The following is a 27909-nucleotide window of genomic DNA, read 5'->3' as shown; positions in this document are numbered from 1 at the left end:
AGTCTCCTGGCAGATAGCTAAGGGCAGACGTCCAGGGAAAAGGATTGGGAGTCAGAGGAATGGGCTCTGAAGTAAGAAAGGTCTGAGTTCGAATCTCACTTCTATGAGCCAGAGCACTGAGCACGTTCCCCAGGCTCTGAAACTCAGTTTCCTCACATGTAAAATGGGGCTAATATAGACTTACCACATGGGGCTGTAAGAACTGAGATAAAACATATAGAGCTCTTGGCCTGGGCCTCTGTAAATAATGAGAAAACAGAACAAAACAACAACAACCGAAAACCCCCACAGCTCTTACTACAACCACCAACACACAGAAGGTGGGCTGGAGCCCAGGCCTGCTCAGGGATCCTCGAACACAGGTGATGATTTTTCGTCTCACGGAAGCGTAGCAATTGCTTTGCAAAATGCGTTACTTGAGGATCTCTTGAATTAGTGAGGAGCTGTGTGCATCTCAAATCTGCATTTAATGTATCTGTAGGCTATTGACTGCTACCACTGAGATCCACACAGAGGAGAGGGTCACGGAGCATCTCCGACATGAGAATGTACGACCACGGACAAGGGGAATACGATTTTCAAAAGTGCACAGCTATTTCTTTTTTTCTTCTTTCTTTTTTTTTTTTAGTAAAGCAAGTAAATTTCCATGACTACATCTTCTACCCACAATTCACTTTGATAGTCGACACATATTTACTGAGCACATAGCAGGCAGGTGTAAGGTGCTAGCAAGTCAAAGAAGACAGGATCTTTTGGCAAGGGTTATATACTAAAGGCTATGGTAATAATAACAGATAACACCTGCTAGACTCCAGACACTGCTGTAGACATTTGCCTTGTTAATTCACTTACTCCCCACCATGGCCCAATGAAACAGATGGTATTATTATCAATCCCACTTGACAGAAGGGGAAACCAGGCTCTGAGAGGGTAAGTAACTTGTCAAAGGTCATGCAGCTAGAAAGTAGAAGGGTCAGGATTTGAACTGGCGCAGTCCGAATCTGGAGTGTGTTTTCCAATCCCATCCTTGTGCTGGCAAAGCGGTGTGTTGAGTACTTATATATCTGGTGTGCAGGAGTCATCCCAACCAGGATTGACTGCAACTGGCTAACCAGCTGATCATTTCACCCTCCACGTAAAAAAGTCCCTTTAGCCCTGATGGCCACCCTCTTCTCTCCCTGGCCACCCTAGGCATGTCAACCAACAGCCTACAAATTTGAAATCCTGGAGCAACGCCTCTGATGACAAGGGGGAGTCATGATTTACCAATGACCAGCTGCTTCAGAAGTGCCCACAAAGTTGGCAATGGTCATAGGAGAATTTCTTCAGCCCTAGCGTCCCAAGGTGGGGCAAGGTCAGCTACAGAGGGACTTCTGAACCATCAAAGGCAGGACACAGGATGAGCATCCACCTATTCTGTCCAGTTCTGCACATGGGACAGGTTCAGTTTCTTCCTCTTCTCTCCGTTCAGATTTTCCTTAGGGGCAGCAGCCACTCCTCTGCTCCAAGATAAGTTCCTGCCTTTGATAACAAAAGAAAGCACTTGTCCCCAGCCAGGAGTTCCCATTTATCTTCCACAGGGGGAGACTCCAGGGGTCTGAGCTAAGCGGTGGCACAGCCAGGATGGCAGAGCAGGACTGAGAAGCCCACTGGAGGTGGGTGTAGTCTGGCCAGAGCTGTTCCACCAGGGCCAGAGCTGCTGCTGCTCAAGCAGCTGCCTGACCACGGCTGCACTGGCGCTCAGACCCTTGCCACGGAGGCGGGCGTGAGTGGCGATGGACAGGCTGCTGCTGTCGGTGCCCAGAGCCCACCTGGGCCCTGGCCACGACGCCCGAGTTCCAGAGGCTGGAGGCAAGGGACAGAAATACCTGGACTCGGGAAGATTGTGCAGCTGGAGTCTCATGCTGGAGGTGGCAGTCACTGGTCTCCACTGGGAGGAAGCGTAGTGCTCATTTTACGGCATCTTCGGACCTGCCAGGTGCAGACTGTCCCTGTAGCCTTGGGAGCTGTCAGATCAATGGGGCCCATCAGCCTGGAGAGCGAACTGCTGGGATCTCAGAAATGGATACTCCCAAATTTCCCGCACCAGTTTCTTCCTCAATTATTTACAAGGAATACGATGTGGTACAGCAGAATCTAATTCGTGATGCCTTTTTAATTTCTTTCGAACACAATATTTACAATATTCCCTTCTAATCTCGGCAGATGACAAGTTGCCACGATTGAATTCCCATTAATAGGAATTATGGGACGCAGCACATTTTCCCCAAGATCCTCTCCTCAGCCTAATATTGTGGGAAAATAAAAAAATCAGACCCTCAGCTTATCCTGGTACATGAGGCGATGGGCTTGTGTGTCTGCTCCCGGATGGGGTGGAGGCTCCCGCACTGGGCAGACGGGGAGCGAGGCCCCGGAGCGCAGTGGGGTGCACAGTGGTGGCATCAATCTTTCCTCTACGGCTCCTTCCTCAGGACCATGCTCACCTTCAGAGTGTCCCCCGCCGTAGCCCTGTGTCCCCACATCACAGCATCATAAAGACTGGGGAGTCGTGCTGGCCTGCAAAGCCAGACACTGCACAGCCTCACCGTGGTTAGAGAATGAGAACGGTCATGGCACGTGCCCCCCACAATCCTGCGGGCCTCGGGGGGTCAACACCAGCAAAACACTCATAGTAATCACACGATGAGCATTAGCGATGGCGATGATGGTGGCGGGGGAGGCGGCAACCCCACGGGCACATGTCCGGGCTGGCCGGCAGCCAGAGGTGCTTCCTAAGAGAGCATCTGAGTGCACGGAATTAAGGTGCACACTTGTGCCAGACGGTCCACACTTCTGACTTCGAACACCCCGGCTGCTGGCGAGAGCCATAACCCTGCCCAGCACGCCGCCGAGGCTTCCCCCGCAGCCCGACTCTTGGGGTGCTGGAGAAAATGACCACAAATAAGCCCATGCATGGCTCCAGCTTCCCCCGGGACCCTCCTTCTCAAAGGCCTGGCCTTCTCACGGTGCGTGGGCAGCCCCAGAGCCCAGGGCTGCTGCACTGAGGGGACTGAGTGGGATGGCCGAGGTCCTTCCGAGGCAGCCAGGCTGCCGCGAGTCACCGCGGGGACTCCTCAGCGACACCAATCCCACAATTACCCAGGCGGCCCTCCTGGGGGCTGAGCCGCCCTCCTGCCCCTGCCTCGGCAGTTCTTCTCCACCTTTCAATCAAGCCCATGTCGGTCTGCAGTAAGTGCCATCATTTGATTGGCCGCCATTGTGGCCACTGTGACTGGCACCTCCATGTCTCTTAATAAAGGAAATTATTCGGTGTGTCAACTCTCCCTGAGTTTACAGATATTTTCTCTCCTTTTTGAACGGCAGAACATTTACTTATTTAAATATTTTTTTTTATTGTGGTTAAATAGGACATAAACTTTGCTCGTTGCACCATTTTTACGTGTAACCTCTCATCTCCCATCTACTACCCCCGTCTCTGTGAATTAGGACATTTCTTTCTTTTAACGTGCTTTCGCCTTGCTACTTCACGCAGACCTCACAGAACCCAGTGAAGTGGGCGGGTAGCCAGCTCGTAGGCCAGGAAACTGAGTCTCGGGGAGCTTAAGTGTCCTGACGTGAGGGCCTCAGCCAGGGAAGGGTGGGCCTTGAACCCCACCTCCTGCCCTCAGGAGGCCTGTTTCCTAACCTCAAAGGTGGCCTTACCCTCCATTCCAGGAGGATGGCCCCTAATCAGGAGGGGGCTGGAGACAAACCCACGGGAATCAGGACCCTTTCTTTCTCTGTCCCCTGTGCAGTGCTGAGTGCACAGAGCAAGGTCTGCGCTCCAACCCTGTCCAGCGTTAAGGGCCAGCCTGCAGTGCTATGGCACCTCCACTCCCAGCCCAGGTTTAAGTGCAGCAGAAGGACCGAGGGACCAGCAAGAGGGAGCTGCCCCCTTGAGCCTGGGTGTTGCTCCGAGCCCACCCCGAAATGCCCGTGGGCGGTCGTGCTGGCCTAGACTTCCCTTCCGGGATGGAACCAGCCCCCGCGGTTTTGACAGCAGCTGCTCCAGCAGACACCAGGCACACACTGCCTCTAGACCAAAATAAGAACCCTGAGAAAGAGGGCGAGGCTGTGCCCTCAAGGCTCAACGGCCCCCGAGATCCTGCATCCGAGCAGAGTCTATGCCACCCACAGCGCTGGGCTGGTAAGAAACAAAGGCCAGCTGATCAGAGAGAAAATAAAGAGAATGCCCCTAGGAGGTGTGGGGCGGGACCACGTAGGCCTAAACGCTCCGTGGTCCTGACACTCGTGGTTGTTTTGTACCACTAATGACCAAAACTGCTTCCGTGGGCAGCCTGCAACTGTCCGTCTAGGAGGAGCCGCTAGCACTGGGGGGAGATGTTAACGTCAAGATGACCAGCCAGGTGCCCGCACAACAAAGTTCACTGAGACGGTTCTTGGCCCGGCCTGCGCAGAGCTGATGCTGGAGTCAGACTGACCGCGGCTGAGTTCCAGCCGGCCGAGGTCTCCTGGACCAACCACCAGCCTTTCACACCACTGAGTGGTGGCAGTCACAGTGACCTCGGAGGGCTGTGAGGAAGACTCACCGGCTACTGCTGGGAAAGGCCTGAAAAAGCATTCAGTGGACGGGGCCTCACAGAAAGTAAACACATACAGAGGCTGCAGAGAGTTATAGGCGGATGGAAGAAAAATCCCAAGGAAATACTAATATTTGAGAAAAAAGGTTGTAGATCCAAATGCTTTGGAGCGATGGTGGGGAGGTGGGGGGTGGGGGGAGCACAGGACCCATGGCGAAGGCCTGGATATGAAACGCCTGCACTGCTCACTGGGCTTCACTGCCTGGTCCCATCAGTGAGCCCAGGCAGGTCTCACTCCAGCTCACCGTGCGGGTCTGTCTTCATCCTCGTCATCATGGGAATACCCACTGAAATGACTCATTTTCTGAGTTTTGTAGGCTGATCCAGTATGCAGGTAGGATGATATCAAAGGCATCCATCCTTCCTACCTCGTTCAAAGGGGCTACATAAATGAAAAATTCATGCATGGGAATACACTCCCTCCACCACTGGCTGGCAGCCCAATTGGGAAGCTGTTGTTGCCCTTTAGGGACAAAAGAAGGCAGGAGCTGGGGAGGAGGGGAGAGAGGACAGCAAGCCTAACCTAGACTCCTAGTCCTCAGGAACAGGTCAGGCGAGGAAGGGCCCTGTGTGGGGAGAGATGCGTTTTCCTTAATGGACTGTGGCAGCCAACAGCCGAGAGTTAAAGTCGAGTTTAAGTCTGTGATCAGGGCATGCACCTTGCTCCATCCCCAGCTCCACGGACTCCTTTCATGGTGCAGAGCATCCACAGGATTCACCCATCTCCTCCAGGAAGCAGGAGACGGGAGGCTGGGCAGGCAGGCTCCTCCCCCCCCGGAGGAGAGGTGTGTAGCAGGTGTCTGGAGGCACCCTGAAGCTCAGTGGAGTCCTCGGGGCTCCCGATCCACCCGACCAACGGGAGGTTTCTTGCCTACAGGTTCTAGAGGCAAATTTTCATGCCACGGCCGGCTGAGGCTGCAGCTGTACTAGTTTATAGAGTTCTCCTACCAGGGGGAGGAATGGCCGGCCCGAGGGCCGTATAAGGCCTGCGAAATCAATACCTGCCAAAATCACACGCCTCACCAAATTAGCCTCACCAAATAGAGCAGGCTAATTTTTAAGTTGACAATTTTTTATGGCCTGTGAATGATGTTATAAATATCCAAATGGCCCTTGGCAGAAAAAAGGTTCTGCACCCCTGAAGGCTTAGGACCGAAGCCTTCATTTTAGGGCAGTGAATGGCATGTTGAAGCTGACCGGTCATCCGCCCCGTTACATCAGCGGACCTCGGCAGGGACTTTACAGTGGCCCTTCTGGTGGCACTATGCTTTGGGAGGACTCATGCCAAGCTGGCCACCGTGTCATGAAGGCGAACAAAACAGGAGCAGGGCCAGTCTGCATTTGGAGAAAATTCTCTTCCTTGAAATGAAACGCAATCTGTAGATGCTGATGGTGAACACATGATACCGAGGGGGTTAAGCTCTCCTCTTTATGTTTATTTCCCCGAGTTATTTTTAGCATTACAGACAACTCCCAGTTAACAAATGGGTTGGGTTCTGAAAGTTCATTTGTAATTTGGTTGTTTAGATTTTGGAACATACTTTCCCTACCAAAAAAACCCAACAATGTTATAAATGATGATGAGATTCACAGGCTAGTCCTCCAAAGCCTATTAAACCCATAATGTAGCTCAAATGCGGTCCTTTTGCAATGAAAAAAAAAAAAATTGTTTAATTGCAACATGAGTAATTAAATGAAACAAGGAAAACCATTAAAACTGAATAAGAAGTGGATTTATGTTCATCTTGAATCATGCTGTTTGCAGAAAACCTAATTTGATTTAAGCATACGCCTTTCCAAGGGCTTTTTGGGAACTGCATGGGCTGTAGGACCGATCTCGGGTTACTGAGCATTTGCATCATATAACTGGCTCCCTTTTCTGATTTCAGGTTCATCAGTAAGTCTTCTGGTCAGAATTCATGCTCCCATGTGGATTCTCACGAAGGTGGTCTCCTTAGGGTGGGTTTTTAAATTCTAAATCAGGAGGTTAACATCTGTCCTTGATAATGTCCCGGGAATGGCAGTGTCCCAGTCCCATCAACTCTGCAGAAGAGACAGGATCAAGTGTTGAAGCATTCAGGACCGGGGCCAAGAACTGGCCAGTGGTGGACTGCCAAGGGAAATGTACCCTCTGAGGTTCCCTGGGGCCCAGCTGGACTGCCTTCTTTCTGGCAACACAGTCTTTGCTGGGTGCCTTCTTTCGGACCTCGGAGCAGCCCTTGGTGTGGATACAATGTGTCTAGGCCCAGATGTGAACAGGTCCTGCATATTCCAGATTCCCTACATTGGGCCACATAGAGGAGATTAACAGACTGAGTCTATCCTTTCTGCCAGAGCCACGGAAGCTAGAGGGTGAATAACTGTTTAAGCAAGTGTTGGAGACACAGGGGATATGCTGCCAAAATGACCACAAATTATGCTTCCCATCCTCCTATGCCTGCCCCTTAGCAATGTGAAGTTGTAGCGCCTCCTATCCGGAGGCAGGGTCTCTCTGGCCACTCCTTGAACCTGGCTTGGCCATGTGACTGCTTCAGCCAATGGGGTGATAGCAAAAGAGCCTCACGCAGAGGTCTGAAAAGTACTTATGCTCTGAGCCTTGCCCTCCTGCTGGCCTTGGAAGCCTGAGACTACGTGTGAATGAGCCTAAGCTGCCCAGATGGAGGAGAACCGAGACACCTGGCCTGACAGTCTGCTAAGCACAGATCTGAGTGAGGCCATCTTAGATCAGCCACTAGTCACTAGCCACGTGCCAACTGGCAGCTGACTGCAGCCCAGTGAGAGAGCCCAGCAGAGATGGGTGAGCCAGCCCAGGTCAGAGCTGACAGCCAACCCTAGAGCTGGGCTAGTTTTAAGCCATGTGGTTTTGGGATGCTTGTTATGCAGCAAAAGCTAACTCATACACCTGGCTCCAGTCAACAACCTCTTCTGATAGCTTTCCTTTGGAATCCAGATGTGGCTCATTCCTTACAAATGTAGGAAAACACATAATTTTCTCTCTTCTTTTTGACCCCTAAATCAGAAATTTAAGTTCGAATCACTCAGCTCTACCCTCCCTAACTGTAGGCTTTGAAATGGGTGCTTTGAAAGTCATGACATTTTTTTTCTAGAGAGAGACAGAAATGTCAATGAGAGAAAACACTGACTGGCCACCTTCTGTATGTCCCCCACTGGGGAGTGGGCCCACAACCTGGGCATGTGTCCTGACAGGGAATCAAACCAGCGACCTCATGGTACGTGGGTTGATGCTCAACCACTGAGTCACACTGGCCAGACTATGACATTTTTCAACTTTGTACACACTTCGTGGTTGACAGATGAGTTTTAAGTCAATGAAGATACACTCCAAGCTGTGGCTACAACGTCAAGTGCAGGCGAAGCCATTAGCTCAGGACGAACACGCGCAAACTGTCTCCCACGCATTACCAGCGCCTGATAATTTATCACAAGGGAAATCACAGATTCTCATGAGTGGAGCAAGAAACAGAACAGTCTTCTGGAGAAAGTCACGCACAGACTGAGTGATTCTCCCCACTGAGCCCACTCAGCAGCCTTCGGTTTTCCATGTGGATATAAGCGGAAAGAGGGTCTCATCTTCAGTCAGCGTGAAAGCTTCTTCATCTGTGCACGGACCCCCAGAACCACACAGAGGAGGGGCCTCACACTCATTCCCTTGACTCCCCATAGAAATCCCAGATCATTTCCACCAAGAGGAACACTTCTCCAGAGAATTTGGGGTGCTGGAGGAGGAAATTGTCTCCAGGGTCATCTCTGATGACAAATATCCCCCCTGGAAGCCCCAAATGCTCAGAAATGTCAAACTCTGGGTGCTTTGTGCCCTGAAGATGGAGCCTGCAGATTTCTTGGCCTCCTTCAGTCTCCTGGGGCCTCGGACACAGGCAAAATTTCTTTCTGCCCAGCTCAGACTTATTTCCCAGGACTTAGCTCCCAGGAACGATAGGAATGTTTCAGCATGAATGCTCCTGACCACAAGGAAAAAAGCCCCCAGTCCATTTCACAGGCATCCGCCAGGATCTGCAAAGTCCATTCTTCCAAGAACAAAACTGCATTTTATGAAGCTGTCCCTGTTCTGTTGCATCTGTCAAGCAGGTTTGCTGAGAATAATTTAAATTCCACCCAGCTGCCACTGCGGGGCAGCACGACCTCCTTTCGGTGCAAACAGGTCTGGTGTGGAGTCCCTGCTCTGTGTCTCAGCACCCACCACCCGCCCTCTGGGGTGGGCTGGGGGCCGTGCTGTCCCAGCTCTCCTCCTCCTCCGGCCACATCAGTCAGGGGAGGGGACAGGCCAGGCAGCCTCCCCACAGCACCAACTGCCAGGGGACTCGTTTCTCCCCAAATGGTATATGGTTCCTTGCTCCGACCAAACCTCTGATTTAATGTGTTTTTTTTTTTTTTTTCTGATTACACTTTTTTTCCTTTATTAATTTTAGAGAGAGAGAAAGGGAGAGGGATAGAGAGATAGAAACATCATTGAGAGAGAACATCGAATGGCCGCCTCCTGCATGCCCCCCACTGGGGATCTGGCCCACATCCTGGGCATGTGCCCTGACTGGGACTCGAACCTGTGACCTCTTGGTGCATGGGTTGACACTCAACCACTGAACCACACCAGCTGGGCTGATTTAACTTTCTAAACCTAACTTTTATTAAGTGCTTAACAAGCGGCTGGTGCTGTTACCAAGCTTTTCCACACGAATTAATTTAGCCAGTCCTCACAACATCTCCGCAAGGAACATGCTGCTGTCATTCCCGTTTTAGAGACAACGGACTCAGAGACACGCTGAGCTCCTGAGTGGCAAAGGTGGATTCTAGCCTAGGTCTGACCCGAGAGCGAAGGTCGCACCAGCCGTGTAGGGTGACGTACCCTTTGGCCCAGACTCCCCACCTATAACACAGGAGGTAGATGCAGAGAGTCCTCACGTGACGTGTGATGGCTTCTTGGGAATCGGGACTTGAAGTGACACGAGATATAACGAAACCAATGTCACCACAGCTAACTGCTATAAAAAGAGTTAGGCTCCTAAGGCATTTTCTGGTACAAAAACATCACCCAACTTCTAAATAAAGACCTCTAAACACTTCTGATGTTAAACATTGAAATAAATGTGGGTATACATACATTTAAGAAAGAATAAAAACAAGTAAGAGAATTCTTTTCCTGAGGGATTGTTCTAGTTCAGGGTAGCCATGGCCGGAGCCTCTACTGGCACCCAGGGTGAAAGGCGGGACCCACCCTGGACAGGACACCCCTCCGTCCCAAGGCCACTCACACCCACACTCAGGCTGGGATTAGTGAGACACGCCGATTCGCCTCATGTGAACAACTCTGGGATGTGGGAAGAACCCGAGTCCCGGGAGAAAACGCACATAAACATGAGGAGGACATGGGGAGGACATGGGGAGGACACGGGGAGGACACGGGAGGACACGGGGAGGACACGGGGAGGACACGGGGAGAACACGGGGAGGACACGGGGAGGACACGGGGAGGACACGGGGAGAACACGGGGAGGACACGGGGAGGACACGGGGAGAACACGGGGAGGACATGGGGAGAACTTGGGGAGGACACGGGGAGGACATGGGAAGGACACGGGGAGGACATGGGGAGGACTTGGGGAGGACACGGGGAGGACACAGGGAGGACATGGGAGGACACGGGGAGGACATGGGGAGGACACGGGGAGAACATGGGAGGACATGGGGGGGACATGGGGAGGACACGGGGAGGACACGGGAGGACACGGGGAGGACACGGGGAGGACACGGGGAGAACACGGGGAGGACATGGGGAGAACTTGGGGAGGACACGGGGAGGACATGGGAAGGACATGGGAAGGACACGGGGAGGACATGGGGAGGACTTGGGGAGGACACGGGGAGGACACGGGGAGGACACAGGGAGGACATGGGAGGACACGGGGAGGACATGGGGAGGACACGGGGAGAACATGGGAGGACATGGGGGGGACATGGGAGGACACGGGGAGGACATGGGAGAAATGCACACTCCACACAGAGTGGCCCTGGCCAGGAGTTGCTGCTTTCTCATCAGTGCTACAATGACGTGATGCTGAACACGCATTCGAGGACCCGCTGTATGCCGTTTCTGGCTGAAAGTCAGTGTTTGTCAGCAGCTAGATGGATGAGAGGACAGAAAAGTTACCCCAACAGTGCTGCAGTCATGGTTACCATGGTGAACACAACAGGACACCTGCAGCCTGGATGGGACGGGAGCCAGACTGGCCCATTCTGCTTCTCGCTCACCCAGGGACCGGGTCCCGCTTCTCGCTTGCCGAGGGACCTGGTTCTGCTTCTCCTGTCCCACCTCTCATTCACTGAGGGACCTGGTCCTGCTTCTCGCTCGCCGAGGGACCTGGTTCTGCTTCTCCTGTTCCACCTCTCGCTCACTGAGAAACCCGGTCCTGCTTCTCGCTCACTGAGGGACCCGGTCCTGCTTCTCGCTCACTGAGGGACCTGGTTCTGCTTCTCCTGTCCCACCTCTCACTCACTGAGGGACCTGGTCCTGCTTCTCGCTCGCCGAGGGACCTGGTTCTGCTTCTCCTGTCCCACCTCTCACTCACTGAGGGACCCGGTCCTACTTCTCGCTCGCCGAGGGACCTGGTTCTGCTTCTCCTGTCCCACCTCTCACTCACTGAGGGACCCGGTCCTGCTTCTCGCTCGCCGAGGAACCTGGTTCTGCTTCTCCTGTCCCACCTCTCGCTCACTGAGGGACCCGGCCCTGCTTCTCGCTCACTGAGGGACCCGGTTCTGCTTCTTGTTCGCCGAGGGACCCGGTTCTGCTTCTGACTCCCTGAGGGACCTGGTTCTGCTTCTGAGTCCCTGAGGGACCCAGTTCTGCTTCTGAGTCCCTGAGGGACCTCCTCAAGTCTTATTTTCTCTGGGTCCCATTCTCCTGACCTCAAACAGAAGGGCTGGAGGGCATGCTGCTCCTGCCCCTCCTGGGCTCTGGGGACTTGTGTCCTGGAGGTTCAAAAGCTGATCCAGGCCCCTGGGAACCGATGGTCTGAGCAGTGAGTGTGTATGTGGGAACAGTGTGCGTGTGTGCATGGGAATGTGTATGTGTGTGTGTGCATGAGCATGTGTGTGTTTGCGCACATGGGCACGTGCATATGTGAGTGCATGTGCGCATGGGCATGTGTATGTGTGCATTCGTGTGTGCATGGGCATGTGTGTGTGCATGGGCATGTGTGTGCACACACAGGCATGTGAGTGTGTGTACACATGGGCATGTGTATGTGTGTGTGTGCGCATGGGTATGTGAGTGCGTGCGCATGGACAGGTGTGTGTGTGCTCACATATGTGCATGGGCATGTGTATGATTGTGTACGTGCACACGGCAGGTGTGCACGCACATGGGCATGTGTGTGCATGTGCAAATAGGCATGTGTATGTGTGTGTGCATGTGCATATGCGTGCATTGTGCATGTGCAAAGAGGCATGTGTATGTGTGTGCATGATCATGTGTATGTGTGTGCGTGTGTGCACGCACATATGTGTGCGTGTGCTAGGGCATGCGTGTGAGCGCATGTGCCCGTGCATATGCGTGTGCATGTGCAAATAGGCATGTGTGTGCATGTGTGCACGGGCATGTGTGCGCGTGCATGTGCACGTGTGCATGTTACATCTGGCCAGGCCCTTTCCGTGCCTCAGTGGCCCCAGAATCTGTGCTTGTCCACTTGGCTTTCATCAAAAACCTGCAAGACCTCCTCAGGTCACAGGGAAATGAAGAAGCAGAAAAACCAACTCAGGCTCAAAGGTAACAATGACAACAAGAATCATTGTCACCTCACTAACCAGCCCCCAGGGAGCACAGCCAGCCTCGCCCATCCCTGAGATCTAGGACCATCCCAGTGTCCTGACAGAAGCAGCCTGGCACTGGGAATGAGCTGGCGACCAGGCCCATGGAGTTGCAGGGGCAGACAGAGGAGTGGTGGCCAGAGGTGCCCGTGGCTGCCCTAGACCATGTGACCCTCACCCTGCCCCTGCCCCGCTGGGAGGGATGCTGAGGCCTGAAAGTGCTGACACTTGTCCCCGAGTCCGGGGGCTCTGGCTGATGTGTGGCACTAGACTCTCACCGAGGAAGCCAGGCCAATGCACGCAAGCAGCGGCCACCACTCCGAGGCAGCAGGAACACACACAGGGGAACGCAGCCCTGCTCTTGGCTCTGCACGCTCCCTCCCCACACCCTCCTCCCACCAGAATGGGTCTCAGCTCTCTCCATCCTGGGCTTTCCTGTGAGGAAAGGGCCTCATGGCTGGAACACACTTTGAATCCCTTTGCTCAGCCCTGGCCGGTTTGGTTCAGTGGTTAGAGCGTCGGCCTGTGGTCCAGAGAGACCCGGGTTCAGTTCCCGCTAAGGGCACGTACCTCGGTTGCAGTTTGTCCCCGGCCCTGGTTGGGTCATGTGGGTGGCGACCACTTGATGTGTCCCTTTCACGTCAATGTTTCTCTTTCTCTCTCCCTCCCACTCTATCTGAACAAAAAATGGAAAAAATGTCCTTGTGTGAGGATAAAAAAAATAAAATAAAATAAATCCCTTTGCTCAGTCATCCGGCTTACCAGGGCTGCCGACTCAGTTTCAGTTGGGGGTCCATCCAATGCCCTCTCCCTTCTAGCCCCTCTGCTGCATGGCACCCAGGTCATATCACACCTCTGTGACAAGGTCACCTTGAGCCTCAACCACTCAGAAACACAATTCCCTTCCCTTGCCCGCTTGGGTCCTAGCTCCTGTTTCTTATCTGAAGACTTCCCTTGCCTCTTGGTGAGGCTAGAAATGATTGTCTTTCCTTACAGGGCATGGGCCTTGCCCCAGAGATCTCACCTGGGTAACAGCGACAATGGTCAGGGCAGTGACAACCTCTATACAGGACTCACTGTGTGCCAGGTGGGGCTCTGTTCTGAGCACTTTACACATGTCTTAGCCCAGACGACCCACACGGCCACCCTGGCTGGCAGGTACTCCTACCTGTTCCTATTGTGTAGGGGTGAGGCCCAGACAGTCCAGGGTCACCCAGGTGAAAAGCGGCAGAGCAGAATTCAGATCCAGGCAGCCTGGCTCCAAAGTCTGTGTTTATCCACTCCACTGAGCTGCCTCTGCCAACAACCTCAATGGGAAGCACATTCTCAGGTCACTCGGTCACACTGTCCCGGCCACAGATGCGGTGTATCCCAGTCCATGAACTCCCTGAGGGCAGGAGCCCGCCCCTGGCTGCTCAGTAAAGACGCAGCTTGTTGACCAGGGAAGCCGCAGACACCTCAGTTTGGCCGCCTTTCCACTGATGTGGCAATTGCATGGGGTCAGACAAATGTGCTGGGGGACAGGCATCTGGGCGGCAGCAGCTAATCAGAATGGCAGGAAGGCGCCCGGCCCCCTGCTGGCTGCGCCCCTCTCCCCTGCACACCCGCTCTCCTGAGCACCCCGAGGATTCCGGCGAAGAACCAAGCGCCTTTGCCTGATGGGACAAGCCCTTGCAGGTACGGAACGGGGCTGGAGCTGGTTCCAGAGAAGTGTGCCAAGGAGCTGGCTGTCCTCCCGGCATGCACTTTCACCCCCTCTTCTCTCCCGGCCACCCAGCTTAGCCCTTGCCTAGCTGTTGTTTTCTGTCTGAGGCTGGGTTCTTTTCCTCCCATGTGCTGTGGTTTGGGGCCCGGCCAGGCAGGAATGGTGAATATTGAGCTGCCCGGGAGCAATGTAGAAGCTGTGTGGGCAGGGTAGCCCTGTGGGGGGCCCCAGCGCTGAGTCTCCTCCACTCCCCTGGCCTGGCAGAGCCCAAACCCCTTTCTGGGGCACACCCTAACCCTAAGAAGGCCTCCGTGCTCGAGAGAAAAGAAACCATGAGCAGGCTCCCAGGCCCAGCTTCTCTCTCCCCACCTGGAACCCCAGCAGTCAGCTCCAGAATCTGCCATCCTCCAGATGGCCAACAGCTGGCCTTGCCGAGTGGCTGCCAGATGCGGCTGGCGAGGCGGCCAGCAGGGCAGCGGCTGGCTCCAGCGGGCAGAGGTCACCACTACGGAGCAGTCCCGGGGGCTGGCGCCCAGGGGAGGAATGTGTTTGGCCAGTCTGGGGGCATCGTGCCCAAATAATCCTCCACCTCCTCTCCCCCATCCAACATTCCTTCCCTCCCCACCTCAGTGGGGTGGTGTTTTCATAACAGGAAAATAAAATCAATAAGGCACCGCGGCAAGATGTCAGCGCACTCCGAGCTGGCCTCCAACAGCTCATTGTGCCGGGCCTCGCCGGGCTCTGTGCCGGCAGCACTCGCGGTTATTAATTGGAAGCAGGGCTGAAAGGGGGTTTGAAAAGCACAGAGACAAAGGCACAGCACACCTGGAGCGCAGCTTTGCGACGCCACCGGCTCCGCACAATGGCTGGGGCCGGGTGCCCTGCCTTTAGCTTCTCTGGCAACTTCTATGAAAGCAGGATAGAAAAGACCAGACGGCATGCCTGTGCACACAAGTACACACACGCACACACGCGCGCGCACACTCCGGCCGAGAAGGCTCCTGGGGGTGGCTCTGAATGGCTGGCAGAGGCACAGGCGGCCTGCGGAGACCCCGCTTGGCAGGCCGAGGAGACAGGATGACAACGAATGGGCGCCCTGCCACCAGCCATGGACCCCGGGGCTCTGAGCAGCATGACGGCGACCAGCTCAAACCAAAGCCAGGCAAGAGCCTCGGTGACATTTTCATTTCGACATCTTGGTTAGCAGCACAGCCCGGTAACCGCTGCCATTCTCCAGGCTGGAGCTGCCTCCCGAGAGGGGGAACGACCGGGAGCCCACGCCCCTGGGCCCTGACCTTGACCGGCCTTCACAGACTCTGTGCCTCGGTACCCTCAACTGTACGACGGGGCTGGCACAAGGACGGATCTCCGGGGGCTCTCCGAGGCTTGGAGGGGACAGTGAATGTGAGAATTCTCAGCACAGTGGTTAGTAACCGGTAGCTTAACACTCGCATATGGCTTACTGCTGGTCTGCCTCTTCTCGTCAACCCGCTACTGCCGACTGCAGGGGACCAGCTCGGTTGGAATCCACCTACTTAGGGACCCTGGGCTGCCAGCTGGGAGTCTCCCTCATTCAGTAGCATTCAGTGAACGTGGTATAAAACCATGAGTGACCTCAGCACTGGGCTTCCTACGAGCTCGTCACACAGAGAGACTTTACAGAATAACAGTAGAACCGTGTTAACTTGTCGTCCAGCCCAGCTCGGGGGACACGACCACTCTGGAGAATGTGGCGCCCGCGCACAGGCTGGGAGCCCGCGGGGCTGGCCCGGGCCTGCTCAGAGGACTCGGTCTTACCTTGGTGGTGACAGTGGAGGCAGAGCTGGCCACGAGGCTGGCGATGGCCTCCCCGCTGCCCGTGGTGCAGGGAGCGGGGGCCGTGGCGGGCGTGGGCAGCCGGGAGGGCACCACGGGCAGCGGCAGGAGGCCGGGCCGGGCGCTGAGGCTGCTGGCTGTGCCCCCACCAGCCCCGGCGGTGGCGCTGCAGATGCTGGTGGTCCCATGCGTCCCGTTGGCGCTCCACTCGCGGCGGTCCCAGCCCACCCGGTAATCTCGTTCGAAGCGGCTGTGGTGCCGGGACATCTCGGTGGGCCGCGGCGGCTCCTCGCGGGGAAACAGAGGCTGGACCTGCTGGTGCGGAGCAGAGAGGACAAGGTTCAGACAAACAGCAGCCCTGCTAGGACAGGGGAGCCAGCCACGCCCTCAGCACCTATGAAGCCCCTGCTGTGCGCGGTGAGGAAGGACCTAGCTCCTTTCGCGTCCACAGCAGGCCTGCCCAGCAGGGATCCTCAGCCCGGCACTGACGAGGAATACATGGCTTGTCCGGGATCACACGGTGAAAGTGTGGCAGACGGGGCTGGAACCCATCACAGCTGAAAGGGACGCTTTTGGTTCTGCCGCGTCACACCGCCCTGGATGACATGATCGCACTTTAATTATGGTTGGATTTTACCCTGACACCCCCGCTGTGGAAGCGAGATGCTGTGGACTCCTCAGGCCACGTCTGGGGTGACAGCAGCCACATCTAACCCTCTCACTTTACAGCGGACAAGGCCCTTCACGTAAACATCTTCCATCCTTACAGCAGCTTGTGAGTTGGCAAGATATGGGTCATCCCCAACTTCTGGACCAGGATGCTCATTAAGAATAAGCGGTTCCTCTGAGGTCAGGAACGAGAAGGTGAGGACGTGGCCAGGATCCTGGCCTTCCTGCTGCAGCTCAACTGAGGACTCGAGTCTGAACAGGTGTCAAGCCCCCAGGAGTCAGGAGTTCTCCTTTGCAACCCTATGATTCATTCGCTGCCACCAGGGACCCGTGCTCCCTGGCCTCTGTTACCCGGGCCATCCTACACGTGACTTTCCTGGACATCTGAACATTAGGCCCTCTGTGTTGTCATGGAGACCTAGACACACCAGGGTCCTCTGAGGGCCTTCAGCATCATGAGGACTGCATTTTGCTCAGCGTTACGGTGACTGGCCGGCTCCCTGCCCAGCCGGCCCGATGTCACTCTCAGTCAGGAGGGACATGAACACACATCTCAGCCAGAGAAGCCACAGGAGGCAGAGAGCAGAGGTCACAGGGATGCCGGGGCACAGACGGGAGGTGAGGGCAACATCTGCCCTGCACATCACATGCCCAGCCCTGGTCATATCTCAGGCATGACTTGCTTTTCTTCGATTCTTTCCCATTCTCCAACCACGTCCTGTCTGGAGTAAGGAATACCCCTGGCTCATTTTCCCACCCTACCAGTCCAGCTCAGCCTGGGGGGGCCTCTGGGGTTTTTGGCGACGGGACAGACAGGTCACAAACATGATCCCACTCTGGTCTTTGCACATCCAGACCTAACTGTCAACTTCTAGTGCTACAGAGCCAGAGCCCGGGCCCGGCCCCAGCAACCTGTTACCTGTGTCCCACTTGTGTGGTTGGCCAGGCCCTGGCAGCCACTGTCTCCTCCCTTGGTACTGCCCCCTCTGCCAGGCACGTGAGCAGACCTGAACTCAGCCTGCAGGCCTCCCCGAAGCAGAGCTGACTGTGACATCTCGGGGTGGACAGTAGGCTTACCGCTTATTGCATCACGACGCTCCATGGCTCACACCGTGCCACATGATGTTTAACCCAATCATAGAACTACACATGGATCCCTCCTTTGAGCATCCCGCATCGACGCTCCTTCGGAGAGTGTCTGAGCGGGCTCCGCCCAGCCTTCCTCCTCTGGCTCTCACTACGGCCTGCTCCGGCCACGCCTCGGGAGTCCTTCTCACTGACGCCCCGAAGGACCCGCTGGCTCCATCCAACGGGACACAGGTACCCGTCCTTCTCCACTCCGCCCAGTTTGGCGTGTTGATCTCTTCTCCTTCTGCAAACTTCTTGGTGGTCTCTGTGGTCCCCTCCCTCTCTGTTCCTTCATCTCCTTCACAGTCTCCTTGCTCTCTGCTCAGCCCTGGGGGTTCACGTTCCTTCCCCTTCACCCCACTCGCTCCCCCTGGGTGACCTCATTCAGCTGTCACCTCTGCAGCGATGACTCCCGCCCTCTCCTAAGCACCACGCCCCCAGCGTACTGCCTGCCACACACCTTCACCTGGCTGTTCCACAGGCACCTAATCTGGGTGTCCCTGAATGGACTCAGCGCTCTTTAGGCCGGACACTCATCCTCAGGAATTCCCTCTCTCTGAAAATGCCACCCCCTTCCCCCTCGAACCCCCCATATTCGACACCAGGGTCTTGCTTCGACGGCCCCAGGGCTCCCCCAGGCTGCCTCCCTCGCTGTCTGCACACCCACCACCCGTTCCCATGTGTACAACCTCGACCAGCCTCCCTGCCCCGTCTCGCTCTTCTTACCCAGTCCCCCCTCGAGGCCCCTACCACGGTCTCAGCACACATCTGCCCGATGCTTCACGTCCTGCTTTAAGTCCTGTCCCTCAGACTCAAGTCCAGGCTCCTCGGGTGGCCCAGAGGACGAGGATCTGGCCGCTCCCGTTTCTAGCACGAGGTTCACCCGGAGGCGATGCCCAGCCAGCTGCCTCCACCAGCTCCGGGTCCAAGCCCCAGGCGGGACGGCTTCCCACCCTCCCGCTGGCCACATACGCGTGTCTGCTACGACGCAGCTCAGGTGCGAACTCTGCTGGGAGGCTGCGCTGACCTGCCCCCCGAACACCTGGCGCCCCCTTCTCTCTGTATATGTGCTTCCCTGAGGAAATGAAGTCATCTCTCTCCAGCTGACGAGGAGATGAGCAGGGCAGGTGCTTCGAGGTGCCCACAGGTGACAGGGTGCTCGGGATCAGGTCGAAGGGGCCTCCTTAGCCCGAGTGAAACCTTTGATGCCCTTAAAACCTGACAGCTCACTGCCTTGGGACCACCTGCTGGACCACGCGGTGGCTCCACTGTACTCACGGTCGCAGCAGCCTGCCCCTCCCACCACCCCCTGCCCGCCACCCCCTGCCCGCCACCCCCTGCCCGCCGTCCCCTCCCCGCCGCCCCCTGCCCGCCACCCCCTGCCCGCCGTCCCCTCCCCGCCGCCCCTGTGTTCACATCTCCAGGCAGCAGGAGGCCGCACAATCTGGTTTCAGGCTCATGAAGTGTATTCAAAACAAAGGTCAACTATTTGCAAGCCAGGTTTGGGTTGGACTTCATTCCTCCGTTTAATCACCCATGTCAGACGGAAAGAAAGAAATGCGTCGCCGTTTACCCGGGCGAGACTGCGGAGGGCTAGCTCCAGAGGTGGCTACTTAAGTTCCCCTGCCGGGCACGAGGCCATCGTGTCAAAAAGGTCCCGTGTGCCCACACATGTGCCGGGCTGTGGGGGAGGCAGCAGGACGCGCTCGACGGGGCGGGAGGAGGTGTCGCAGACCAAGTGTCTCCGAGGAGGCTGGGGAGCAGTTCTAGACAAAACCTATGAAAATGCCTCCTGGTCGAGGTGGGCACCTTTCCCTGGCAGGCTGCCTGCGCTGGCCGAGCCTCGCCCGGGTTTCACCGAGGAGGGAGGGGTCTGGACAGCAGCCATTCCCCTGAGCGTGTGGGACTGTTTATAAAGAAGCCAGAGCTCTGGGTGGCGCGTGCTCACACGACATGCATGCGTGGAGGAAGGAGCTCTGGGGTCTGGGAAAGCGCGACACGGGCAGACACCGCCACGCCGAGGGCCGGGGAGAGACGTTTCGGGGCAAGTCTGAAAGGTCTCCCAGCCGTGGGCGTTTTCTGTCCGAAGCGTGGTGCTGGCCTCCGGGAGCCTGCGTGGCCACGCTGTCCCCCACCACACTGGCTGTGCTGCGCGCCCCGGGCGCTGGGTCCGCAGGCCGCAGGGCAGGGGCCGGGCCCTCCCGGGGAGACAGGACCCCATTTTCTTGCCCGAAGTCTCAGGCTGGCACAGACCCTCTCAGATTACGGAACCCACGTGCCCCCAGGACCTCACATGGCGGACCGTGTGCGGACACACAGGTTTCCAGCCCCAGATTTAGAGGCTGGGGCCTGTGCCCGGGACACGGCTAAGGAGCCAGCTGGCCTTCTGGTTCCCAGTTCCCTCTCTGTGCCCACACCTCCCCGCCCCCCGGGAGCAGAGAGCGGGGAGCAGAGCACCCCCTTCCAGAATCAGAGCGATGTCAACACGGGGGTGAGCACATCAGAGAGACGCGCGGGGTGGGCAGTGCTTCTGCGAGCATCCGGCCGTCGGCTCTGTGCTCACCCCACCCCCAGCTTCCTCGTTCTGAGCCACACGCCTGTCCCTAAATGCACACAGGCACCCCACCAAGGACAGAGTCGCCCAGCACCCCAGACACTCAGCAATGCCACACTGACCAGCTCAGTCGTGACCGTCAAGCCCAACGACCTCACGACTGAGATGAGCCCTCAGAAGTGGGATAGAGGCGGCCCGGGGTGTGCCCAGGAGGACCCTACTCCCCTCGATAAGGTCTTTGTTCCCAGCACTTCCCTCTGGGACAGAGAGAGGGGTCCGTTCCCGCAGCATGCTCTACTCCTGAGGGATGAGGCACAGGCCCCCCGATGGCACACGGCTCACCAGAAGGGCTGCCTCCCACCAAGCAGGCATCCCAGGGCCTCCCCAAACCTGCGTCACCTCTGGGCTCTCCTGTCACCAGGAGTGAACAGAAGTCGGCCTCCTTGCCTGCTGGCCGCCGGGCCGTGTCCTCAGCTGGCAAGCGCCCCCAGGGCACGAGGGCTGCAGGAATGAATGAGGGACCTCTGTTCCCAGGCTCTTTCCCTCCCTCGGGTTGCTAACTAGGATTAAAACCAAACAAAAAAATTGCCCCAGCCCCTGACTTCTTTCTAGCTCCTGTCCCAAACCTTCGCCCACTGCCCGTCCCTGGAGCCCACCCCCCACTGCTCTCCTCTCTCTGCTCTTGACACCCCGACAGAAAATGGCTTGGGCTCCACTCTGCACCCAACCTCCCTTTCCTCAGCTTGCTGCAGCCTCTCAACAGGGGCCTGCCCTGCTGGGAAGAGCCCTGTCACTGGACCCTAGGGTCAGAGGGCAGGGAAGGCCAGGCCTGCAACCCCAAGGCCAGTAGCAACTGGGCAGGATTCAGGATGAGGACAAAGGAGCCTGTCAGTTCTGAAACTGAATGCGGTCTCGTGTCTGAAACACACAGCCATGGACTCCCGGAGACCCGTTCTGCTAGGCGGGCGGGACCCTGGAGGGGGCTCTGTCTCCCAGGGCTACTGAGATAACAGGCGGGTGGGAGGAAGGTCGTCCTTAGCCGAACACCCATGACTTGGGGCTCTCATATCAGGAACCCCAGGGCCAGCCGTGATGGATGGGCTTCTTCCTGCAGCTCAGGGGCACCCAGGTTTGCGGAAGGCTTGGGTCGCCTGGGCCTGAGGATGGCCTGGAGGAGGGGAATCAGCTGACACCAGGCTCAGCCCCGGTGCCCAGGCTGTGTCTCTGATTCCGTCTCTTGGACACTTGCTAGATACCAGATCAACGGCCTTGCCACACAGCTCTGCCTCCACATGAATAATTCATGAGTACATAATTAAGAGTTTCATGTGTCTCCCTCATTTGCATTATCCATGTGGGGCTGGGGCATGGCGGCCACTGTCCAGGAGCTCTGTGTCTGGGACCCACTGGGTGTGCTCTGGAGGCTGGTCGTGGCCCGCGGCTAGGACACGTCCCCTGTGCATACGCTGTACCCAGGATCACAGGTGGCTAATGACCCTTCCCTCATTCTTGTCATTAAGGCGTGCGGAGGAGTGGGCTCGAGCTGCGAGGCCCCGCAGGCATGATTGATCCGCAGGAAGGCAGGGAGCTGCGCCTGCAGACGGGAGCTGGTCGGCCCGTCCAGCCCGCATGGAAAATGTATGATCGCCTCATTTGGGCCGACGTGCTGCCAAGTCGGTTGGAACAGCCCGTGCCCATCTTTCTTATTTTCATTTCCCTCTCTGCATCTTTTAGGCTTTCTTCTGGAGCAAAATAATAAACACCAGCCAGAACACCATCTTGGCAAATGCAACACAAAGAAATTCTCTGGGTGGTTCTGGAGGCTCTGGCCAGGAGCTGGTGCAAAGTGTTAGCGGGAGCTGGGGGTGCCCCTCGGAAGTGCCTCCCTGCTTCCTGGGGCTGCTCCAGCTCTTGCTGAACCCCACCCCCCAACACACCCCATCTCCACTGAGCCCTCCTAACTCAGAAGGTGCATCCAGCCGAGGCTGGGGGTGTGGCCAGCCTCCTGCTGTGGGAGGCCCTCTCCAGCCAGCCCTCTCCTGTTGGAGCCCACACAGGTGCAGAGTGGACCGTGCCGGGGCAGGTGCCTGACATTTTTTTCACCCTAGGCACCCTCCGACCTCAGTCTAGTCCCCACCCTGCCAGGTGCTCCAAGCTGAAAGGGGTCTGTTGCAGTTCTGACCCAGCATGTTCCACCCCCCTCATGGGTGCTGTTCTTGCAAGGGTGCTCCCTAAAGACAGTGTCCCCCTCTCTTTCCCTGTAGCTGACTGAGCACAGGCTGGGCACCCAGGGTTGGGCTGAGGAAATGCTCCGAGATTAAAGTGACAGACCCCTTCCAGCTTGGAGCACCTGGCAGGGTGGGGACTAGGCTGAGGTCGGAGGGTGCCTAGGGTGAAAAAAATGTCAGGCACCTGCCCCGGCACGGTCCACCCTGCACTCGCCTCCCTGAAAGGGGGGCCTCCCTACATTCTGCCTCGCCCACTTCGCCCTAGTCCTGGCCCTGCATAACCACCCCTAAGGGTGAGGTGTTCTTCAGGGGGTGCAGGTGTTCAGCACCTCCAGGTGGATATGAAGTGTGCAGAGCCAGTGCACGTGCCAGTATGCACGCCAGCTGGGGCCCGAGACGGCACTTCGAACCCTTGGAAGCAGCCCAGGGAGCTCGGGAACAGCCACGGGCAATGCAGCCTCTCCCGCGCCCTCTGTGGGATGAGCGACTTAAGATGTACTTTTATTGTTAGTGTTTTTCCTTAAAATACCAAAGCCCCAGTGAACGGAACGGACTCCTTTGTCACATCTCACCTCTGCTCTGAAAGGGCCGTCCCCTCCACCTCGCCTTGCCCGGCCGAGAGCGACCGTCGAGCTCCTGAGCCGCCACCCCCCATCCCCGCTGCCACCTCCGGCCACCTCCCTCTCAGGCCCCGCTCCGCAGGGCCAGGCTGACGCAGCTCTCCCCAGCCCTGTGGTTTAGCTTCCAGCAGGTTCCACCAAGACGCTGCCGCTCCAGCGTCGAACCCAGTGAAGCCATGCTCCGCCCGGCCCTGCAGGCTGGGAGGAGAGGGAGGCAGGGATGTGACCGCTCAGTGACCGCTGCCCTCTGCTCCCACTCTCCAGGCCACGTCTGCCTCTGCAACGGAGCGCTTCGGGGTGCCAGCTCGAAGAGAAGTCATGCCCGGGGTGGGCTCGAGTTTGGGGACAGAGGTGGTTAGTCCTGGTGGATGCTGAGCCGCAGGCTGGGTAGATGCTGCTGTGGTGGGCTTCAGCTGCCCAGTCCACCAGCTCACCGCCCTAGAACCACAGCCCAGAGCTTGAGCCCACGCAGTGCTCTGCCCATCTGCCCCAGGCCACCTCCCTGTCCACCTGCCCCATCCCAGCCCAGAGCAGGGGAGCCAGTTTTAGTATCCTAAGCCAGTGAGAGATTGGACCAAAGGCTTTCTAAACCAAAATGTCAGACAACTTTCGAAATGACTCCCAAAGTGGGCAGTCTGACTTTCCCTCCCCAAGGGGGGCATCAAAAGGACTGTGCTGTGCAAAATAATAATAATAATAATAATAATAATAATAACAATAAAGAAAGACAGGGAACCTGCTAAACCTGCAGTCTGTCTGTCCAAAGCTTTAATGGAGACACAACCCAGCAGGTCTGAGACCCTACGCAGCAGGGAATTGGGAGGGGGTAGCCTGGTACTGAAGGTCCAGCAGTGGTCACAAGTGAGATGAGAAAGACAGCCCCCCATCATTTGCTTTTCACAGCATCCCGGTGGTGTAGGCAGAGAGGCACGGACCATTTCATAAGGGAGCAAAGAGCAGGATGAAGCCAAGGGCTGGGAGAGTGGTCCCCAGGCCCCCACCCAGAGTGCGGTCTGTGGTCTGCGGCATCCACACCACCTGGGTGCTTGTTGGAAATGCAGGGTCTCAGGCCCCAGCACTACTGGACAGTTTGCATTTGTGACAAGATGGGTGGGCGGAGTGTCTGGTGGGGATGGGACTCAGATGCAGGTTGGAGTCTGTGGTCAGGACCGGAGTCTGCCCTAAGACCCAGGCACCCACACTGTTCCCTGCTGCACTGCGGTCCTCGGAGAGCCCTGGTGGGGGAGGGGCAGAGGGATTTTGGGGAAAAGCCATATTCCGTAATCACAGGGCTTAACACGTGACCTAAAAGACAAGTGTTTCGAAAACGCTTTTCCGATAACCGGTTTCAGGACAAAAGCTACGGATTCCTTTTCTGGGCATCATTTCTGGTGCCAAAGTCACCTCCCTGCCTCAAGAAGGTGGTACCAGCGCCCACTCAGATGGACGATATTAAAAAACAAGCCTCCCGTTGCCCTCCCTTCCCAGGTACACCTCTGCTTTGAGAAATTCTGGCTGTGGGTTTTGATGGAGTGCTTTTTATTTTCCCCTTCAAAAAGGCACACATGTGATTCAGAGACTTTCCTCCTGGGACTAATTGACTAGGCATTTGTGCTATTGCTACTGGTGTAAATCATTCTAATGGTGACACCGAAAAACAAAAAAGATATTGGAAATGACAGTTGGCAACATCGTATCAGCAGACACAGGGAAGAAGAGGGGCGTGTGTAAATGCGGGAGCACGGGGACGGGGCTGCTACGCCGGGCGGGTCTGGTTTGATCACTTGGAGGAGGAGTCACTGCTTATCAGTACAGGTCACCGCTTCTGCTCCCCCAGACTCCTTGTTCTTGGCTCCTCGGAGAGTGGAGACATTACCATGCGGAGCCTGCCCACTCGCGGCCCCGCACACGCATGCCTGCAGGACGGGGAGCTGCTCCGCAGCGGCTCCCTGCTCCGAGTGGGCTCCCGCCCCCGCAGCCCGCACCTGGTTATTCTGAATCTTGCACGATTGACTAATTCAACGCGCGCTCTGCACGGCAAACGGTGTTCACCAGTACCCAAGCTGATGAATGAACCCCACTGGGTGCCTGGAGCCAGACCCAGAACAAGAGTTGCAAAGAAGAAAGACTGATGTTCACTCTCTATGTAGCTGCCCCAAAATGCTCTTGCAATTCGCTTGCTTCTAGACAACAGTCTATTCAAGTCTATTTGGACACATTAGGGAACGGCGGTCACGTGGCCGCCAGACCATACCGCCTATGACAGGATATTATCTTTCTTGGGAGAGACTCCGCTGTCCTTCCATTTCCTCGAGTAAGTAGCATCTGGGCTGACGGCTGCAGAAGTGCCCGAGGTCTGTGGACATTAAAGTCCCTGTCCTGGGTGAGAGCGGAACCGACAGCCGCGTCAGCACGCGGATTTGTGGAAGCTTCACCGGCGTTAGTGGGAGCACGCTGCTTTCTGTCTCCGTCTCCGGTGGGCTCCGGGCGGCTCCTGCTGATCTGAATCTATCCCCGGGAAACCAGAAAGTAGCTGACTTCCTCTTCCCTCTTCGGGCTCCACTTCCAGGAGGCAGGACGCTGTGCCCCCTTTCCCTCCCCAGCAGCCTCCCAGGCAAGCCCTTGGGCTAACACACGTTCTGCCCTTTCCTCTTCACATCACATCCAGTTCACCGACCACCCAGCCCAGCTATGCGGGGCTCTGAGCAAGACCCTGAACGCCGGCAAGGAGGGCTCCTGCCTTTGGGGAAGTGGGCTGCTGGGGGGACATGCACGGTCAGAACACAGACGAGCAAGCCAGGGCTCCGGGAGGGAGCGGCCAGTCCAGTCTGGAGCCGCCGGGGCAGGTCAGGTGGCCCTGGAGCCAGGGTAGCCCGGCTTCTGGGGACTCCATTCATTTCAGAGAACAGATTGTACTTGAGGTCGGACCGTGAGGCTGGGCACATGGGTGACGGAACGAACGCAGTGTGGCCAAGGATGGGAACCCAGCTTTGCCCACCGTGCATCGGTCTGCAGAGCTGCCCGCAGGGCGGGCTGTGACACACCTCTCTGCAGAGGGACATCCCAAAGGCCTTCGCTGTGACTCCGGGAGCTGAAGGTCCACTCCGCTGACTGGGCTTCAGCAGGGTCAGCAGGGGAGGGGAGGAGGGTTTGGGGCCACTCGGGAGAGAATTTTGCCCCCTGGTTCTGACCACAAACCCCTTGTTTTGGCCACTCTTCTGCTGGCCTCTCCACCAAGGGCCAGGCTTGTCTCATACCCCGGACGCTCCTCCGCCTTCGTTTGGGGAGCTGCTGCCTTATCTTGATGTACTTGCTTCTGATTTTCAATGTCTTTATTCTATGTCCGTGTTTTTAATTCAATTTAATTAAAAAAAACCCACCCAGACCAGAGGGCAGCCTGTTGCGAGGTTATGTGTTTTATCACCACCCAAGCATGCAAATGAGGCAGCCTCTGTTGACAAGTTCACATCTCCAGTGCAGAACTGGCTGTTTGAACAGCTTGTGGGCAGTAATTGAAACATAGATTTTTGTTGCCTATCTGTTTATTTTTAGATTAACCAAGCAGAGAGGCTTGGCTTCCAGGCTGCCACTTCTACCCGCCGGACAGCTTGGGACACTGGCCCTGTGCCCACCAGCAGCAAGGATCATCATTTACTCTCTGGGGCCCCTGCCCTGGCTTTGTCCTGCACCCGAGCCTGGGTTTTGTGTTCACCATGGCCCCCCAGGACCCCCAGGGAAGCTGAAGGGTGCAGGCTGCCCGCCAGCTCTGTCCTGACTCCCGGATCCCTAAAGGCCGCTCCATCCACACTGCACAGTTTCCACGGTCACCCCCTTTAACAGTGGAGGCACAGAGCATGAGGGCAGCGTGGAGGAGCCTCCAGACAAGGGGACTGTGACAGAGGACGGGCCACATGGCTCAGAGAAGACGCTCTCAGAAACAGTTTTCTATTTGTGGCCACTTTAAAATACTTGTGATGACATCAGCCTGGATGCTACGAGGATTAAACAGCCTCAGTCTCAGTGATTTAAACTACAGAGGGTGCTTTTCACTCAGGCTGCCTGCTCACCACTGGTCAGCCGGCGGTCATGCTTGCCCTGGACCCACGCTGGGAGAGCCGTCCTCACCTGGGCTCTGCGGGCCACCGTGGCAAAGGGACCGAGGGTGTGGGGAACCTCACACTGCTCTGCACACGCTCCCTCGGAAGGGACACACTCTGCTCGCACGTCGCTGGCCAAAGCAAGCCCGTGGCCGCAGCTAACTTTAAGTGGGTGGGGAAACGTGACTCCATCACGTGCCTAAAAGGAGAACTCCTTGTGGGGAAGCAGGAGGGCGGGGTGTGTGGGTGTGCGTACAGAGTGCCCCGGCAGCGTCCCTGACGCTGAACATTCTATGGTTTTTGCCTTTTTGTCCCAGGAGGCTGGCAGGTCCCTGCAGGCAGAAGCTGTCTCCTCCTCCTCTCGCTGACCCAGGGCCCCCTTAGGCGGGGCCTAATGCAAGGGCTCCCCTGATGTTTGCTGAGCTGACCTGTGCCAACGGTAGGGTGCGAATGAGAAGGATGTCACATGCAGAAGGGTCCTCAGACCACTGTCTTCTCCTAATGGGGTATCTCCAGCTCCCCATCCCTCGAGACCTTCTTCTGTGCCGCTTCTTCCTGGAAGCCCTCCCAGACCGCCCAGATAGTAGGGCTAGCCTTCCTCAGCACCCAGAACT

General features: G+C 56.7%; 1 protein-coding gene across 1 annotated transcript in view; it reads right to left on the bottom strand.

Annotated features, from left to right (window-relative positions):
• KLHL29 (kelch like family member 29) overlaps positions 1–27909 on the bottom strand; it is a 287662-nt gene that overhangs the window by 112612 nt on the left and 147141 nt on the right. Inside the window, exon 3 of the mRNA XM_036263474.1 lies at positions 15982–16311. Within this exon, the coding sequence (XP_036119367.1) occupies positions 15982–16266 (285 nt within the window). The 5' untranslated portion in view covers positions 16267–16311. The remainder of the gene's footprint in view (positions 1–15981; positions 16312–27909) is intronic.

The sequence above is a fragment of the Molossus molossus genome, unplaced genomic scaffold (assembly GCF_014108415.1).
Source record: "Molossus molossus isolate mMolMol1 unplaced genomic scaffold, mMolMol1.p scaffold_m16_p_15, whole genome shotgun sequence".
Lineage (NCBI taxonomy): Eukaryota > Metazoa > Chordata > Mammalia > Chiroptera > Molossidae > Molossus > Molossus molossus.
This window is presented reverse-complemented; position numbering and strand designations above follow the sequence as displayed.